This window comes from Stenella coeruleoalba (genome assembly GCF_951394435.1).
Source record: "Stenella coeruleoalba genome assembly, chromosome: 2".
NCBI lineage: Eukaryota > Metazoa > Chordata > Mammalia > Artiodactyla > Delphinidae > Stenella > Stenella coeruleoalba.
This window is the reverse complement of record NC_137147.1, coordinates 40,872,116-40,884,555: the sequence shown is the minus strand read 5'-3', so window position 1 is coordinate 40,884,555 and position 12,440 is coordinate 40,872,116. Positions and strand designations below refer to the sequence as shown.

At 39.8% G+C, this 12,440-nt stretch overlaps 1 protein-coding gene across 1 annotated transcript in view; it reads right to left on the bottom strand.

The window, feature by feature from the left end:
- RTN1 (reticulon 1) overlaps positions 1-4,536 on the bottom strand; it is a 239,981-nt gene extending 235,445 nt beyond the window's left edge. Inside the window, exon 1 of the mRNA XM_079914444.1 lies at positions 4,031-4,536. Coding sequence (XP_079770570.1) covers positions 4,031-4,271 — 241 coding nt within the window. The 5' untranslated portion in view covers positions 4,272-4,536. The remainder of the gene's footprint in view (positions 1-4,030) is intronic.
- Between the last annotated feature and the right edge of the window lie 7,904 nt (positions 4,537-12,440).

The following is a 12,440-nucleotide window of genomic DNA, read 5'->3' as shown; positions in this document are numbered from 1 at the left end:
CACAGATCCTTACACAAAGGGGGCATTCAATAAATGTTTACTAAATTGAATTGAATCTCAATGGTCTCTCACTTTACAGATAATAAAAACTTTCCATAAACTTTTTGGAAGTTTTGTCTATCTTCCAGGCTATGCAAGATAGACAGTACAATGAACAAAATAATCCACAACTCTTCTCCAAACCCTCAGAGTCAGCAGATGAACAGCCTAGAGAAGAGATGGAAGCAGGTAGGTCTATGGTGTATCTGAGGGACAATGAGTAGGATGGGTTTCCTGGAACAGTGAGTTCATGAAAAGGAAGTTATGCTGAAAGCTCTGATAAAACTCATTTATCAATGTATTTTTAGGGTATGTGTTTCTGAATTTTAATTTAACCTAATTTGAATTCCCAATATGAAAGGATAAGTACTGTAGTTACTGCCAGAAGTGTCATTGATTATATTCAGAGCCTATGTCCAGAGAAATAAATTGCATTAGAAACTCTTATTTTTCTTATAGGTTCTGTAAAATATTGTAAAAGCTAGTGTAGTGTTCCTTCCCATTTCAATAGAACTGTAGCTTTCTTAAAAGATGAAAGAAAACAGAAGACCGAAATTTACACCTTCTGAAGAGGATTGCTGGGAATGACTCAAAAATTTTAAAAAATGTACACATCTATCGAGCACAACCACAAGAAAAGACAGCTAATCCAGTCTCTACATGGATTTTAAAAGATGATTGGTAATGTGTATGGTACAATTTATTATATTATACAGAATAAATGCAGGACATATAAACATTTCTGAAAGGTATTTAAATAATGATAGATTAAGAATAGTTTTTTCCAATAGAGTATCACATTCAGCATTTGAAAAATATAAATTTATGAGCACTGTAGTCCAAGTAAATTGGAAAAATACCTCTCTCTCCCTCTCTCACTTCCCTCCCCCTTGGCAATCATCTAGAAATTTAAGTCAAATTATCTATAAGTCAATATCACTAAAGCAAATCATCACACTGGGCTGCTTTCTCCAGACCATTCTCCATTCTCTTATTCATTTTGCCTTCTATGCATGAATCAGTCAATGAGTTAATTTCCAAAGTGGCCAATGAGTTAATTCTTACCATTGCATTTTGTTCAAATATTCTATTTTAAATTCTTCCTTTAAACAAAGGATGATTCTTCTATTCTTGTGTTTTTGTATGCTCCTTTTGAATAGTTTCCAGGAATAAAATAACTGATCGTGAAAAAACAAAAATGTTGCTCTTCACGTTCTTTGTATAAAGTTATTCGATGATGGCACTGTTTCATGATTAACAATCTAACATGTTGTAGCCTACATACAGTGCATTAAATGTTCCCTTGGCAACAGACATCATATCACGTGCCCATTATCAATTTTAGACATGAAAAATTGTAGCTTTAGAAAAAAGTGTTACTTTTTGTTAAGGACATTTCCATCCCACAAAAGGGACAGAAGCAATGAGAATATCTGTACTGATGGAGTACTGGTAAAGAATACAGTACTGACAGAGCTTTATAGTGCAACTTTAATGATGTTTAAACATATATTCATTCCAGGACATCACTGAGAAATATTTTTGGAAATATTTCTTTAGGAACTTTAATTACCATCAATGTATAAAAATAAATAACAGAATTTCTGTCCAGATAGCATGATTAGTGGTGTTTTTCAGAAAAAAAGTTTTTAAAACATCAATATCTGTCTTAAATTTTAGAATTCCATTTGAGAAAGAAACAAAAGCTATTTACAGTGCATCACACTCAAAGTCTAAGTTACTTCTTAGTTTGATTTGAGTCCCAAAGAGTACCATTCTTTTAAAAAAAAGAAAAGCCATGTGCTTAATAGGCTTCCTCTGGATTTTGTCCCTGATTAAGTTGAGGATGCACCTGCTGACTCTGCTTATTGCAACAGAACTGCCAAAACAACAGATAAGGAAGCTGGCCCAGATTTTATTTGAATTTTTCAAGATCTAGTTATTTATTTAGATATCATTTCTGGCATCTGGGACTCTTATAACAGCCCATACAGTCTACTAAAAAAGAAATATACAAACTTAAAACATTAAATAACCAACAACTATATGAGAAATTCCTTCAAGCAGCAATAATAAACTTAAAAATTTCTATATAAATATGCAAACTATGTGCTCCTTCTGCCTCCCTTCATTCTCCTCCCATCCAAAGTTAGCATCATGTTCGATTTTATTAGTGTATTTGTTGCCTAGGATAGGAAACCCCTAATATATTCAACAAAGTAAAATATTTCTATAATAATATTAAAAATTGCAAATGCCTACTTTGTCACAGTTGTTCTAGGCATTTTGTGCATAGCAACCATTTTAGTGGATAGTATGTTACTGAACAGGGGGCGCTTAGCTTCCTCTCCCTAGTTCACCTAACCTTGGGGACACCAATGGGAGGTGGGCAATGTTTATAAATGATTTACTTTGATGACAGTGGATAAAGGTTCTGTACTATGAGCTACTCTCAACGAAGAATGGTAATGGTAAACCAATGAAATGTGTACCTTCCTTTGTCTATTAGCTTCTGCCATCTTCTTTTGCAATTATAAAAAGTTTTGTTTTCTCTCCATTTAGATGAAGAAGTTGAGATCTCTCTTAGTCTTAAATCCTCCCCTCCTCCATATAATAACTAATATATGACAAATGGGGTTTTCTGCTTTTGAGTCTTTCTTTCCTTTTCCTTTCTCTCTTTTTTCTTTCTTTACTTTTTTTCTTCCCTTCATAATGTTTTATTTGACACGTTCCCTAAACCTCCTTTCCTCAGCTCAAATCGTTTGTACTAGAGAAGAATTAAGACTACCTAAGACACTCCACACGACCCTTAAGAGAGGCAATGGTTTAAGAAAGGGGTTCCCCTAAATCAGCTGCCATGAACAAGCATGCCAGTCCCACCCCCCTTCCCCTCCTGCAGAATCACCCGGCACCCGGCCTTCAAGAGCTGCATTTCCAAAACTACACAACTCTCATTCCACCACAGCAAAGCTTTCTCCGGGAACAACACACACAGCACCCTCTACCCCACTCCCTGGAAACACAGACCTACCCAAGCCGGCAGCCCCTCCCCAAAGCTCGCCTCAGGCATCCTTCGGACAGAATGCTTCAGGATCCCTGGTCCCCGCTGAGCACCAACGTGCTCCAGTTCGGAAGGGGAAGTCAGGCGAAAGGAGGGCGAATCCAGGACAATTTCCAAAGGACCAGGCAGGTTCAGACTGATGGTAAACTGTGCCTGAACACTCACCGCCACTCAAGCCCTCTAACACCTCAGCCAGCGGCCGCTCTAAAGGGTTGCAAGTTTCACTGCTCCCTTCGAGATGGGAGCATCCGGGCAGCTGGGAAAGAAGGGTTCTGGGCGGGAGCCGCCACAACTCCCAACCTTCTGGCAACGCTGTCCCTCTGGAATTAGACACACCGTGGCGTTTTGGTTTAGTGTGCGGGGGGAGGGGGAGATAGAGGAGGTGAAGGGAAAGGGGCTAGGAGTAGGGTGTGGAAATTCTTGGAGGGAAGGGAGAGTTAAAGTCACATCTCTGCCCTGGATCGAGCAGAGTCTAGGGGCAGCAGGCCCTCCCGTCGCTTTGTTGTCAGCGTCCCCTGTCGCTGGCGCGCGCGCCGGGCGCACAAACACGCCTCAGAATATCATCCCAAGTGGCCAAACGGGCCCTACGGCCCCCAGCCCCTTCCAAGAAGGAAAAAACTTGTATACAGGCGCGGCGGCAGCCAGGATGCTGCGGTTTGCCTCTGAGAACAACTTTGAAAGCCGGAAAAATGATAATGAAATAAAAGGATCAATAGTATTTTGTTTTCTTCCGAGCCTTTGGAAAAATAAATTTTCTGTCCCTACCAGTCCGCTAATATTTACAGTCGCCTGTGGCGAAGGGGAGTTAAGGTTGGTGCTCAAGATAGAGAGCGCGAGGTAGGTGCATAGGCGAGCTGCAGAGAAGGGGACCGGCTGGGGGACCCGAGTCCCCGACGCCATTTGCGGGACAGCGGCACCCGCCCGCCTTACCTGTGGATGCAGTTTCCATGGCAACGGGCGGCGGCCGGGCGGGGCCCGAGCCCAGTTCCCGCGGCGCAGCTTCTCGGGCCTCGGAGCCCAGCCGAGGGCCGGGCTCCCCCACCTGCGGCTCGGGCTTGGCCCCTTTCGGCGTCACCGCTTCTTCCTCCCCCTCGCTCCGGTCCCCGAACCACTGGGACCCGGGGCTGGCCAGCGGCAGCAGCTCTTCTTTGGGATCGGGCGGCGCGGCCATAGCTGGCAGTTCCCCGGACGCAGCGACTGCTGCTTGGCGGGGCCGAGGTGCAGTGACTGGGCGGGCGGGAGGGCGGGCAGGCGGTCCCTGCTGCTGCCCCCGCCGGGACTCAGGGTTTGGGGAGGTTGCGGTGTCAGCGCCGCCACCGCCGCAGCTGCTGCAACTCCGGCCGAGCTGCCGCCTGCCGCTTACCGCGTTTCAGCTCCTCCTCCTCCCCCTCCACTTCCTCCCGGCCCCGCCCCGGCCGCTGCCTGCGCTCCTCCTCCTATTGCCGGCGCCGCCACCGCTGCTGCCTTGCTACTCCCAAGCCTGTCGTTACGCAGGTGAAAAAGGCCTGTTTGGTCCGAGTCTTCCTTTGCACACGTCAGCCACCGGTCTGCAGGCCTAGATTAGGGAATGTGCCACATCCACTTGAATCTTCCTCTCATTTGGGGGAGAATCAGAGAGGATGAGCAGGTAGAAACAGCCCCCAGCTGAAGAGTGACTGATTAGGCAAGCTGCCCTCCCAACTCATAAAGTTAAACCTGGACTGGTGTCCTGGGACCCGAGGCAAAGAAAGGAAGCTGGAGCCCTCAAGGCCACAGTTCTGAGGGTGACCAGTATCATCTGTGGAGGGGACTTGTCTTCGCGGGGAGGGGTGAAGATGGTTGTTGACAGATGGAGACGAGGGAATCTGCAACCCCCGAGGTTAAATGCTGCATCCATAAACTGTTTCCAAAACAGAACCTAAAATAGTGGAGTACAGGAAAGAGCTATCAGGAGATCCTCCGAATAAAGCTTACCAGACTTCATTCCTACCAGCACTGAGGGTGAATAAGACAGCAATAGGCAGGACAAAAACAACTTATGTTTCCTTTCAGAAACCCTGAGCTAAAGCCATACAAATTATAAGCTGTCTGTGCAGTCTATTTTATTTGAGAAGCTGGACATTCCAGAAAGCTTGCTGCTGCTTCCCCACCCACCCATTTTCCTTTACAGCTCTCTCTGATAAAATGGAAGATATTTGACAGATAAACAGCAACTCAGAGGAGGGAAATGACTTGGCTTATAATGTATTATTCCTATATTTAGATACATCTTTTCAAACAAGACTTATGCTTTATTGGTTCCTAAATTGTCTATGAAATGATGTGGTTGGAAAAAAAATAACACACAGGGTGGAGGAATAAGCCCATCCACTGCTCCTTCTCTAGAGAAGGTGGGGCATCAGGCAAGCTACTGTGAGGCTTTGTGGGATTGCTAAGCCACCATAGACATGCTGAGGATTTCATACCTGTCAATTTATATATTCAAAGGCCAACTTCAGTACCATGCAGATGCTCCTCAAAAATGCTGAAAGTTAAAAGCCTGAATTCTGCCCAACTTTTTGTTCTGTTCAGTGACAATAAATTAGAGAAAATGTGTTCACTCAATAGACAAGAAATATGGCCTACTAGGGCCAGATACCCCTGGGGATATGATGATCACCAAAATTTTACATTATTGATATCTTCAAAAATTATGATGGACATTTTCATTGGCTTGATTGTGGTGATAGCTTCACAGGGGTATACATATGTCAAAATTCATCAGATCACTTACTGTAAATATGTGCAACTTAGTGTATGCCAATTATACCTGAATAAAGCTTTTTTTTTTTTTGCGGTACGCGGGCCTCTCACTGTTGTGGCCTCTCCCATAGCGGAGCACAGGCTCTGGACGCGCAGGCTCAGCGGCCATGGCTCACGAGCCCAGCCGCTCTGCAGCATGTGGGATCTTCCCGGACCGGGGCACGAACCCATGTCCCCTGCATTGGCAGGCAGACTCTCAACCACTGCACCACCAGGGAAGCCCTAAAGCTGTTTTTAAGTTACCCCCTTTGACATTAACAATTATTGGTTACCCTGAACCATCATGGTTTTCAAAATCTTTCCATGGGAAAAATGAGCCTGTTTAAGAAATCTTTAAGGTGAAAAGCTATTACACTGCTCTCTTTCCATTAAGCTTAATCCTTTCATATAATCAGGGGCATTTCTGAGTTTTTTAAAATCCATTGTTTAGAATATCAGAAATACCAGATAGAAATTTCTCACAGTTTCATTATTGACAACATGCCAAGAATATAGAAAACTAATGATATAAAACTGAGTGCTTATCGATGGGTACTGAATATTTGAGAATTGTTATGGTAAGGGAATTACGTACAGAAATATATGGAGAATGTTATTTTGTTTCTCTGAGAAACACTGATGAAATTCATCATTTAAAAAAACTGGAGTAACTATGCAAGCCTCACGACTTCCTTACACCTAAAATGATAAGGAGTTTTGGGATATGGTTCCAGTTCTTTTTCATGGTTCATCAGATACTGATCGATACTCTGAGAATGTGTGAAAGAAATAGCCAGTTAAAGTATATTTAGATTTTACTTGTTAGAGAAAATTGAAATTTTCCATTTTGATTGAAAATTTTCATTTCCATTTCCCATTTAACTGAAATTCCACTTTGATAAATTATTCTATTTTGCTCTGCTTTAAAGAGGTGTTCACACTGTTTAGTTTTAGCAATTTTCACAACTATCTTTATTAGGCTCTACTACTGGATGTGGACAAATAATTATCTATTTGGTTGAAGGAATTTTCAACTTTATGCTATGGTTTGAAATTACCAATGTCTATCACTATCATTTATTTTACATTTGCACCCCTGTGAACTGACAAACCTTGACTAATAGGACGATGTATGGGCATAACACACAGTTAACAATGGGATTCCAGGGCTTGCAGAGTTGCTCTAAGTTATGAGTTGTTCTAAAATGCTTTTGTGACAAAGAAAAATGGGGTTGGCACTTTTAAAGGAGTCATAGCAAGGATAGTTGAGACAAAAGAACTGTCAGGTTTTGTCTTAAGCTATTGTTTTTTAGAAGAAAAGTTTTGTTCACTTTTTCAAAAGAAGGAATCTGGTATGGAGCATTTATTTAACACTAGCTTCTTAACTTAGATCAAAGCTTATATCATGGGGGAAGAAGTGTGGGGACATGGAGAAAGAGTACCACAAGTAACACTTTAACCAAGATGAAGTCCTTTCCAGCCTCAATATGAAAGTTATTTAATCATTCTGTGCCTAAATTTCCTCATTTGTAATCTGGATATTTTAATAGCACCTTCTTTAAAGGATTTGGGGGAGCACTAAATGAGTTGACGTAGGTAACGCATGTTACTAAGATTTAATTGCACATGTCAAATTACTTCCAGAAAATGGCTTATAATGGTTAGCACTCTGCCTGCGTATTTCTATTTGTAAAGAACAGAGAGTCAACAGTGACCATTTCAGGCATTCAAAGCAAATTAGATAAGGAATGATATTGAGTGGCTATTGATCTGTTTCTACTAGTAGTTTCTATATTCTGAAAGGCAAACCTTACATAAAGATAAATATACTTCAAAGGTTCTTCTAAGTAGTTGTGTAAAACACACATAGGCGTGTATACATATTTCAACTTGCCATTCCTATAACAGGAATGGCAAATAGAGCTCATTGATAGATTAATAATGAATGCTTGGGGCACTGTGTTGAGAAAGAGTCTTAGATCACATCCAGAGTCAGTAAAAAAAGAGCGTCTAGAAAGGTAAGAAATAGCTACATTCAGGCAAGTGAAGGGGGTGTGGCAGCACATGCCAAGTATCTGCCTTCTCTGCTTTATTTAAAAACTTTTAGCATCCAAGCCAAGGCTCTACTTTTGAACCTTTTTAAGAGAGACTGCAACTGTGGAAACACTCCCATCGACTTGGTAAGGTAAGTGTTTGACTCAAGATGAGATTCACGCTGGAGCCTCAGATTTCTCTGAAATCATTATGTGCAAGGTTGGTTCAGGACTTAATTTGTCTATGGAGCAACCAGCTCATTTTGCAACATGGTTTTCACCCTTCCACAATATGTAGAAGCTCTTGAAATTGATCAGGAAGAGTTCTCCAATTCCTATTGCAGTGAAAGAATGTTTAGATTGAAACTAATTTATAGAGGCTACAGGCTGGTGCCCGAGACAGCTGTGTTTTCTCCAGGAGACCACTACATCATTCACAAATGTCACACAGCACATTTGGAACACACCAGGCTCCTTCTGTCCATAGGGAGTGGCTGCTGTTACTTAATCTGCCATCCAAGGGGATAAAACATAGATGCTTCTAATGCATAAAACATAGATGCTTCCCACTCCAGTAGGGGTGGAAAGAAGAGAGTTGATCACTTTTCATTGAACCCAGTTTCGTTTTTCTTGTTTAATTTGCACATCTGAGTAAAACTACAAAGACTTTTTTATTTGGGCAAAAACATGAATTAGGAGATCTGAAACTTGAATTCTCCATGCTTTGGATTCACAAAGCCTCTTTTAAAAATTCTGAGCTTGACAAGAAAACTGAAATATACACATGATAAAGGTAAAATTTTCTTTAAATAGGTTCTTTGAAGTTTACAAACAGATCTCATTTAATACATGCACATATACATGATTTTAATTTCCAAAATTTGATAAGAAAAATGGTAACACTGTAATTATTAATTTTTTATTTATTTGATGACCAATGAATCTGGAGTTTTTTCATGTGCTTCTTGATAATTTGTATTTCTTTTTTAAAATAACAGCTTTATTGAGATATAATTTGCATACAGTACAATTTAAAGTATATAATTCAATGATTTTCACTATCTTCACATGGTTGTGCAATCATCACCACAATCAACTTTAAAACATTTTCATCACTCCAAAAAGAAACCTCATACACATTAGCAGTCACTCTCCATCCCTACCACCTCATATCCAGTCCTTGGCAATCACTAATCTATTTTCTGACTCCATAAATTTGCCTGTTGTGGATACTTCATATGAATGGAATCATACCATATGTGCACTTTTGTGATTGGCTCCTTTCCCTTAGCGTAAGATTTTCAATGTCCATCTGCATTATAGCATGTATCAGTACTCCATTCTTTTTATTGATGAATAATACTCCATTGTATAGATATAACACAATTTGTTCATCCATTCATCAGTTGATAGACATTTAGGTTGTTTCCACCTTTTGATTATTATAAATGATGCTGCTATAAATGTTTGTGTATAAGTTTTTTGGAGTAATTTTTCTTTTATCTTGGGTATATACCTAGCATTAGAACTGCTGGGTCATATGGGAACTCTGTGTTTAATTACTTGAGGAACTGTCATACTGTTTTCCAAATCAACTGGCCCATTTAAAAATCTCATCAGCAGTTTATGAGGACTTCAACTTCTCCACATCCTTGCCGATACTTGTTATTATCTGTTTTTTCATTACAGCCATCCTAGAGGGTGTGAAGTAGAATCACATTGTGGTTTTGATTTGCATTTCCCTGATAGCTAATGGTGTTCAGCATCTTTTTCATGTGCTTATTGGCCATTTATATATCTTCTTTGGAGAAATGTCTATTCAGATCCTATGCCCATTTTTAAACTGGGTTATTTTTCTTTTAATATTGAGTTGTAAAATTTCTTTAAATATTCTGGATACAAGTCCTTTATCACATATATGATTTGCAAATATTTTTCTTTCATTCTGTGGATTGTCTTTTTACTTTCTTGATGGTGTCCATTGCAGGACAAAATTGTTTAATTTTTATGAAGTTCAATTCATCTATTTTATCTTTTGTCACTTGTGATTTTGGTGTCATATCTAAGAAACAATTGCCTAATCCAAGGTCAAAAGATTTACAGCTATGTTTTTTTCTAAGAGTTTTATAGTTCCAGGTCTTAAAATTTGGTGTTTGATCCATTTTGAGTTAATTTTTACATATCTTGTGGGCAATTTGTCTTTCTTATTTTGTAAATTGCCTTTTGTGTCCCATGTTTACTTTTCCAAGTTTTTTTCTTGTATATTTTTAAATGCTCTTTGTATTATATTTTTGTCATTTATGTTACAGATATTTTTCACATTTTATTTTCAAGGATGATGAGAAAACCAAGGTTCTGAAAAATCTTCAGAGACTTCTTCAAAATCACATGGCTAATGCAGCTGTTATCAAAGTCTAAGTCTTTTGATTCTACACCTCATGCTCTCCAACTTAAAAGTCCTGACACAGTATAATCAATTTTACAGTTTGTACACAGTATGTCATTAACAATAGCCTAGCTCAATAGAGCTCAAGGTAAACTACAGAGGTAGTCAAGATTAGTGATCACAAACTACATCCAAAGTACTCAGAATTTAAAGCAAAATCACCAGCATCAAGCCCAAGGATTGGAATGTCCCATGCCAAAGTCAGAACCCTGGACAGCTCAGTATGAGCATTAGCCAAAAACCAGTTTTCTTCTAACTTTACACTGTAATCACTGCAACCCCGGATTAGTGGTTGACTCATACATTACGGGGTTAGTTCCAATTTAAGGGGTTCTGGCCTTATTAATATGATCCCAACCTCTCTTGGTGAAGAGGGTCATACCATCTTCCAAGAGTCTGTAGTCTTGTCAGATGACATACCTTCATCTTTGGGCCTGAAAAATATGTTAGAAAATCCTAGGTCCCAGGGGTTTCTTTGGGGTTAGCCTGGTCTGAGGAGAAAATGTTTTCTTTCTTTTCTTTCTTGCAGCTCTTTATCCATCAGGATGCCTTTTCATCAAATTTAGGGACTAAGCAGGAAATCCACTATAAGTGGGGACCTAAAAGAGAACTTGGCAGAAGCTTAAGTTTATATGAGAATGCCAAGGGAATTAAGGGGAATACTGAGGTAAGAGGGCTCAGAGCCAGGCTGTATTTTTAATTCCATGTACACCATAATATAAGTTTGACCACTGGTGTCACAGAGCAGATAGGACTACACAAACTCTGTGGCTTGTATGCCTTATGAACTGTCCCGTTGTTGGTCATTTATCTCACTGATCCCTATTTGGTTACAGATGTAAAGCAGTGATAAATCAAGATAAGCCTATCATAACCGGAAAAATAACCTACGTGAAGGTCCTGATGATAGTAGAAGGTCCCAAACAGAAGTCCTTAACATGAAGATGGTGCAGGATATCTACACATAGTCAGTAAAGAGAAATACTTGTTTCACTTGATTAAATAAGCAAAATAGAGAACATAAACAATTGTTCTGCAGAAACATCTAGATGATACTCTGGAATAATGTTATTCTTCAACAGAATCGTGGCTTCCTGTGCAACTTTACTTTGGAGACTTTAGAAAGATCTTACTACCAAATGTTGCTCCTACTCTAGCTTGTCAATGGTGTTGGAAATTCAACATTTTGACTTTTTAATATTGGAAGGTCAGTACTGCTGTAAATGGTAGCATCCCCCCATAAGGTAACTCAGTATTAATATCTTATAGTGGATTATCAGATAACTTTACTAAGCTGAGCTTAGATTTTGGTAAGAAAAAGAGAAGAGCCAGCACTTCACACTGCCCAAGTAGGACAGCATGCGGGATTGCAATCGCAGGCCTTAGGAGTCAGAGGAAGATGTTAAACTTCCCCAGGGATGAATGTATTTCAGCAAATTATGGACATGTTCAACAATCCTTGCAGATTGTAATAGTGTAGCAGAAATTATCTCTACAATTGTGAAAATGTTTATAATGGTCCATCAACTTGCCATTAGAGCATTTGGGACACACAGCCTTGTAGATCATCATAGAAGGGGAAAAGGGAAGAAAGAGTGTAGAATTCTCATCTGTTCCAAAATACCTCATACTGAAAGTTTCACATATCACTTCTTATAGAATATTGGTCAAAACGGGTCATAAGCCCCAAGTCTAATGCAAAGGATACTGGGAAATGTAAGGAAGTACATTGAATATTTGGTGAGTCTTATAAACTTTGTTCAAACATTTGTACCAGACACTTTGGGAATACAAAGATGAATCAGCTTTTCAAGATGTTTATAATCAAACCATGGAGATAATAAAATGTGCCTGCGAATAATCAAAATCCAAAGTAGAAGTTGATAAGCACTAGGAAAAAGGCTCAGATAAAGTGTTATGGCAAATTACTGCCATCTGGAGATATCAAGAAAAGCTTTACGGAAAGAGAGCTATTTGAGCGAGGCTTTGGAAGTTGTAGGATCTGTATATGAGGAGCTGATGAATAGAGATCATTCTGGTCTAAGGAACAGCAAGGGCATGGAAGAGAGCAATTATAGGGCACTTACAGAGAAGAGTGACT